General features: G+C 40.0%; 1 protein-coding gene across 1 annotated transcript; it reads right to left on the minus strand.

Annotated features, from left to right (window-relative positions):
- Nucleotides 1–3,750: 3,750 nt before the first annotated feature.
- Nucleotides 3,751–5,708, minus strand: LOC122016255 (transcription factor MYC2-like). The gene has a single exon (XM_042573490.1). It carries the CDS (start codon nt 5,616–5,618, stop codon nt 3,915–3,917), a length of 1,704 nt encoding a protein of 567 aa, XP_042429424.1. The 5' UTR covers nt 5,619–5,708; the 3' UTR covers nt 3,751–3,914.
- Between the last annotated feature and the right edge of the window lie 700 nt (nt 5,709–6,408).

Consider the following 6,408-nt stretch of genomic DNA (forward strand, 5'->3'; position numbering starts at 1 on the left):
CCATGTAACTTTCCATCATTTACATTCACATTTCTAGATATATTAGTATCATATCCATTAGGAAACTTCACGGATTTTAAAAATTGATAAAATTCACGTCTTTCTTCTAATGTCAATGCATAACTTGCATATAATTTACTAAATTTATCTCCAACTTTCTTTAAATGAAATTCACTTCTAATTCTCTTATCCTACAAGTCTAACCTTGCTTTAAATGTACCCTTTGTCTTTTCATCTATATTAAATAATGTGTCAACCAAAGCAACACATATATTTTTTCAACGTGCATCACATCTAAATTGTATCTCAACTTTAAATCTGGTCAATAATTTAACTCAAAAAATATAGACTTCTTTACCCAATTTGTATCATCCAAAGATTACTGTCACTTTTTACTTAATATAGGATCCTTACTGAATATCACTTGAGGTAATGCATCTAACTGTGCTAAAATCTCATAACAATTAAGTCTTTACGGTGGTCCTTGTTCAACCTTTCCATTGAAATTATTACTTCTATGACATGGGTGTTGCACATCCAAGAATCGACGGTGGCATGTGTAGCATATTTTACTCTGTAATATTTGAGATTTAGTCTCATCAATACATATTGGACATAGTTTATAACCCTTTGTGTTCCATCCAGATACTATTCCATATGCTAGAAAGTCATGAATGGTCCATATCACAGCAGTATGTAATTGAAATACTTGTGCAGTCGATGCATTATATGCTTCTACCCCATCATCTCATAGCTCCTTTAATTCATCGATCAAAGATTGTAAGTACACATCTATCTCTTTCCTAGGTAATTTAGACCAAGAAATTAAAAGAGACATTATCAAGTATGATGGCTTCATCATTTTCCATGATGGTAAATTATAATTCACAAGTATAACAGGTCATATACTATATGCATTTGACATGTTTCTAAATGGATTTAAACCATCAGTAGTCAACCCTAAGCGAATATTTCATAGATCACTAGCACATATTTCATGTGAACTGTCAAATTCTTTCCATGATTCACTATCTACTGGTATCTTAATACAACATTTGTTTTAACCCTATTTTCTTTATATAATCTCATATCTTTTGTTGTATGTTTGACAATAAACAACCGCTTAAGTCTGGGCTTCAAAAGAAAATATCAAAGAATTTTTTTAGCATTCTTTTTCTTATTCATCCCATCATACTTGTATCTGAGCTCCTTGCACACTGGGCATATATCTTTATTCTCGTGCTCACTCCAAATAATATACAATCATTCTTACATGTATGTATCTTCTCATATGTCAATCCTAACTCTTTTAACATTTTTTTTTGCTTCATAATGAGAGTTCGGAATCGAATTCGATTTGGGAAATGCCTCTTGCAATAACTGAAGTAACATATCAAAAGATTTATTGCTCCACCCATTTAACACCTTCACATGCATTAACTTGACTAAAAAATTGAATGCAGAAAAATTAGTGCAAGTATGATACAACTTTTTTTGTACTTCTTCAAACACTGAGGTATAACTTCCTCTAATATCATCTGCATTAATATTATCTAATTGGGGTCCACTAGTATTGATATTTTCTACATTTCTTAAATCAGTAAACATATCTTCAAAATCATCTTCTTTAAAACCACAATCATGTTTCTCTTCATTGATAATATTTATATTAATAGATGGCGTAGCAGCTTCTCCATGAAAGTTTCAAATTTTATATAATTTATCAAATCTCCACCTATAAAGATGTTCTCAAACATAATCCAACTCATATTTAAATAAATTGTCACACCTTCAACATGGACAACAAATTTTGGATAAATTCAAACTTATCATCTAATTCTCTGTCATCTTTAAAAACTAATTTAACTCATTTATATATTCAGGCTCAATCCAATTCTCAATTATTATCTAACTTTTATCCATATTTATAACCTGATTAAACATATAAAAAATTTCATAATATTTAATAAAATAATCCTAAAATTAATTAATAACATCAAAATAACCCTAAAATTATCATCTAAGCATTAAAATAATCCTAAAATTATCATCTAAGCGTTGAGATCAACAAAGGAAAAAAATAAATTAGACTCAAAGATTTAAAGTCCGAAGGCAAAAAGAGTAAAAAGGTATCACCGCCTAAGCCAAATTGACAAAAGTGAACATGGAGACATCTAATAAAATTGGAAGGATACAGAGAAAATAAGAGGTACTAGTTAATAGGTCAAGAGAGAGACAAAAGGCTCCTTGGGTCTATTGGGATACTAAATGGATAAACAAGATAAAAAGGAGCTTAAGTGATAGAAAAAACACTTGTGAAACTCCACTAAATACATACGAGAGGGCAATATCTAAGGTTTGTAAGGCCCACCCAAAAGGTGGCTCTCTTCTACATTTATAGACTATCCTTCTATGCATAAGCAAGCCACATAAAATTTGGGTGATTAAAATAAAATATGATTTTGTATCACAATAGGTAGTTAGTATAAATCTAGACCCAGGAGACCACATAAACAAAAACTTACAATAAACTTAAGTTATATATCTAGAGTATTAAAAAACAGAAGGAAGAATCCGCCAACCCACAATTGATGTCAAGCATAATGAAGAAGTTCACTTTCACACAAGACTCAATTGAATTTATTAAACATCACTCTTGTCATTTGCAATGTCTTTCTTGTGTTTAAACTTATATAATAGTATCAGCCAAAGGGGAAAAGGAGTACCATATGACGATGACTCGAGAATTGTCAGAGCAAAAGCCAATGAGGACACTAACACTAAGGAGAATCGTCAGAGCAAAAGCCGATGAGGACACTAGCACGGAGGAGAGAATTGTCGGAGCAAGAAACGACGGAGTAGAATCGCTACAGCAGATAGAGTTTCACGCGTAGGAGAAGGGTGGAATTAGGTTTTTCTACGTATTTTTGCAACAAAACTTAAGAGTTTAGCGGCGATTTTAGTTTGTCGCTAGTATATTTGCAACAAATTATTGATAATTCATCATAAATTATTTTTTTGTGGTGATTTAATAATTCGTCGCTAACACCATATTTTAGCTACGAAATATTAATTTGTCGTTAATTTTCATTGTTATTTTAATGATTTTTTTGTAGTGACCTTCTAGGTGCCTGGTCAATTTTCAATATATAAATGTCATCGGAGACAAACTTTTGCTGCTCTCATAATTTTAATAAGTTGACTATATAATTTATCTTATAAATGTAAAAATAATAATAAAAAATAATAAAAAATCTAACCATCTTTTTACTGTAACGTCTCGTTCGACTCCAGTCCCTCATCTAAATTGCTGTTAAATTCGGTACGACGACCAGGACAGAACGGGGCACAACGACATCACGCTCAATAGGACGACGCTGCAGCTTTTACCAAAACGCTCAGGTATGCTTTCAGATGCTTCTGGCCTTTCCACCCACCCTCCATCCAACTAATTACTTACCCACGGTACCATTCAATCGCAACATCTAAATTTAAATTTTATTATAAATAAATCTTTTAAAATTTAATTTCTGAATATATAAAAATTATATTTTGAATTTATCCATTAGGCAAACCAGACAAGAGCACTCGAATTATCAATCAATCAACATCCCCTTTGCTCTGCCGTTCGATTTTTCTATTTTTTTTTTATCAAACTTCCAATTGGCCGAGGTTTTTCGTGTATGCTCGTTGATATCTCTCTCAATAAAAGTATTCATTCTATAAAGTTCACTTTAATGTTGTCAAGAATTAGATGTCATCAAGATATATTGCCGCTAATCTGATCAAATAATTAAACAATAACGATCGATACACTTTGTGAAGCTAACGATCGATACACTTTGTGATGCTAACGCTCGATTGCTAATTACAGAAATCAAGTCATCGCGAAATACTGCGACTAGCAAGATATCCTAAGTAAATAATCTTGGGATTTCTCCGGCGACGGCGATGCTGGCGAACAGCTCCGCCGTGAGTTGCTCTTGTGTGTAGATCCGGCTTGTCATCTTGACGGTGACCTGTTGGATCATCAGCTCCTTCACCACCGACACGTTGGCGCAGTTCACCTCCAGTTCAAGCTCGCGCAGCGCCGCCATCAGTCTCGCCGCCGGGTGGCGCCGCCGGTCGCTCTGCATCCGGATCATTGCTTCCCAACCCAAAATTTTCACCTCCAGCTCCAACTCGGACAACTCATCCGTGCGCTGTACCCCGTCGCTTCTGGATGAGGGGGCGGCGACGAGCGTTTCCTTCTGTATCTTGAAGGAAGCCAGATCGGCCTGCAACCTCCGTTTGTCGGCGTCGAGCTCCTGCACCTTTGAGCGGAGCTCGTTGATGTAGGTAACGGCGTCGGCGAGTAGTGACGCCTTGTCCATCTTGGACACGTTGGGCACCACGGAGCGCAGCGCGTAGAACCTCCGGTTCAGCTTCTCCCGCCGCTGCCGCTCTGCCTCCACGTGGTCCAGCGGCTCTTCGCGGCCGTTCGCCGGCTTCCTCCCCCGCTTTTTCGGCCTCTGCTTCTCCGGCTCCAGCACTGCAGTTCTGCTGGTCACATCCCGAGCCGAGGCCTCCAAATCGGAGTGCTCCGAGCTGTCTCCGTCGAAGAATCCTTCCAACTTCATCACCGGAACAAAGGGCGCTGTGAGGAATACGTCGTCGCTTCTTGACGCAGACTTCTTGATCTCGTTGGAGATGTGTTTGCCGATGCAGAAGGAGTTATCACCGGAGGTTGGGGAAATCGAGAAGTCAACCGACGAAGGAGGCTTCATGGCGGATGGCTCGGAGATGTAGAGATCGCAAGGATCCTGGAGCACACCAAGCTCCACAGATGGCTGCCACGTTGTAGTCTTAGGGCAGCCATGGAAGAGGGCTCTGATCTTGTTCAAGAACTCAACGCTCTGGTAGATCTCCTGCGTGGAGCCGAGTTCGACGACGGCGCCGCAGGCCAGGGGAACGCATGTCATGGTGCGGATCCCGAACATACGCGCCTGCCTTGCCCGCTCGCAGAGCGCCGCCGACTCCATGCCCCCTGCCGCAGTCAGCCACACCGGAGATCCGGTGAGGAGGGTCTGTCCGGGCATCCCACAGCCTGGAGCGAACGTCTGCGTCATCGACATAAGGAAAAACCATTCCGTGTCGCCGACCTCTTCGTCTGTGGTGTCATCGCCGCCGGCGCCGCCGGAGATGAGAGCGTTGAGCTCTCGCAGCACCCGCTTGCGGTGTTCTTGGTTCTCTGTGGACTCGACGCCCCTTTCACCTCCGTACTTGTTCTTGTCCTCCTCGAATCCTCGGTAATACCCGTCTCCCCAACTGAGGAGAACGCCTCCGGCGACGGCAGCGGCAGGGGAGGGCTTCCAGAAGATGGCGTACGTCCAATTCCCGCTGGCGCCGTCGATGAGAGAGTGGAGGCGCTTCTGAAGCGTATCCGGGGTGAGCTGAGGGGACCTCACCGTAGAAGTAGTGACAGTGGAGTGAGAGGAGGGGGAGGAAGAGGAGGAGGGGATGGCAGGCGGATCCGCAGAAAGCGTGTGCAGCAAGTTGTAATGCGTGACGGCGGTGGGGGAGGAGATGGAGAGGAAGGCGTCCATCACGGCGGCGTTGTCCTGGTTCCAAAGGTTCATGGTCTGCCGTACGTCGGCGAAGCTTGAGATGCGATGACGTGGCGATGGTGGTTGCTGGGACTTGGGCGATGAAGGAGGAGGGGTTGCGGGGGCTTAATAATGTAGTTCCAGAGGAGGTGGCGTGTGGGGCCCAAGAACTGGCCCTTGTCTTCTTTCAAGGGTAAAACAGTAACATCCGCCTTGTCCTTTTCCTTGAATACTCACGCGGTGCTAATTATAAAGGAACAGGAAGAATTTAAATATAAACTATTTTTAAATTTTAAAAATTAAAAGAAAAGAAAATGGGATTTTTTTTAATGTTTCTGTAAGCATAAATATTGATCTTCACAAGCTTTTCGATCTTCCTTCGCAATGACATGCCCCCGAGATTACAGTGCACGGGAGGATATCATATTGTCACTCAGATAGTTATCATTCGAACCCTAACTATAATATTTTTATAGTAAATTTTTTCTAAATGAAATGTGCAGTCATAGGATATTAAGCTTTTGGTCGATCCATTGTGAACCTGATTTACTCAGATGACCGATGTGAAATTTTCGTAGGATCAGTCAATTATCTCAGATTCAGTGTTATCTAATTCATCATTATTTTTTTTCCATTCAAAATGACATGAGCTTATGACATTTGGAATCGGATAATTATGATATAAATATTTTTATCTCTTATTCCGATTTGAAATCAGAGGATGGGTCAATTCCAACAAAACTTCCTTCATTGTCTTGGGCCACATTAGTTTATAGTGGATTCACATCTAGGTTAGTGTTAGGATTGAAAAAATTTAGATATC

This window comes from Zingiber officinale, chromosome 8B (genome assembly GCF_018446385.1).
Source record: "Zingiber officinale cultivar Zhangliang chromosome 8B, Zo_v1.1, whole genome shotgun sequence".
Lineage (NCBI taxonomy): Eukaryota > Viridiplantae > Streptophyta > Magnoliopsida > Zingiberales > Zingiberaceae > Zingiber > Zingiber officinale.

Coding starts and splice junctions, on each gene's coding strand:
- LOC122016255 (XM_042573490.1), bottom strand. CDS start 5,618: ATGAACCTTTGGAACCAGGACAACGCCGCCGTGATGGACGCCTTCCTC.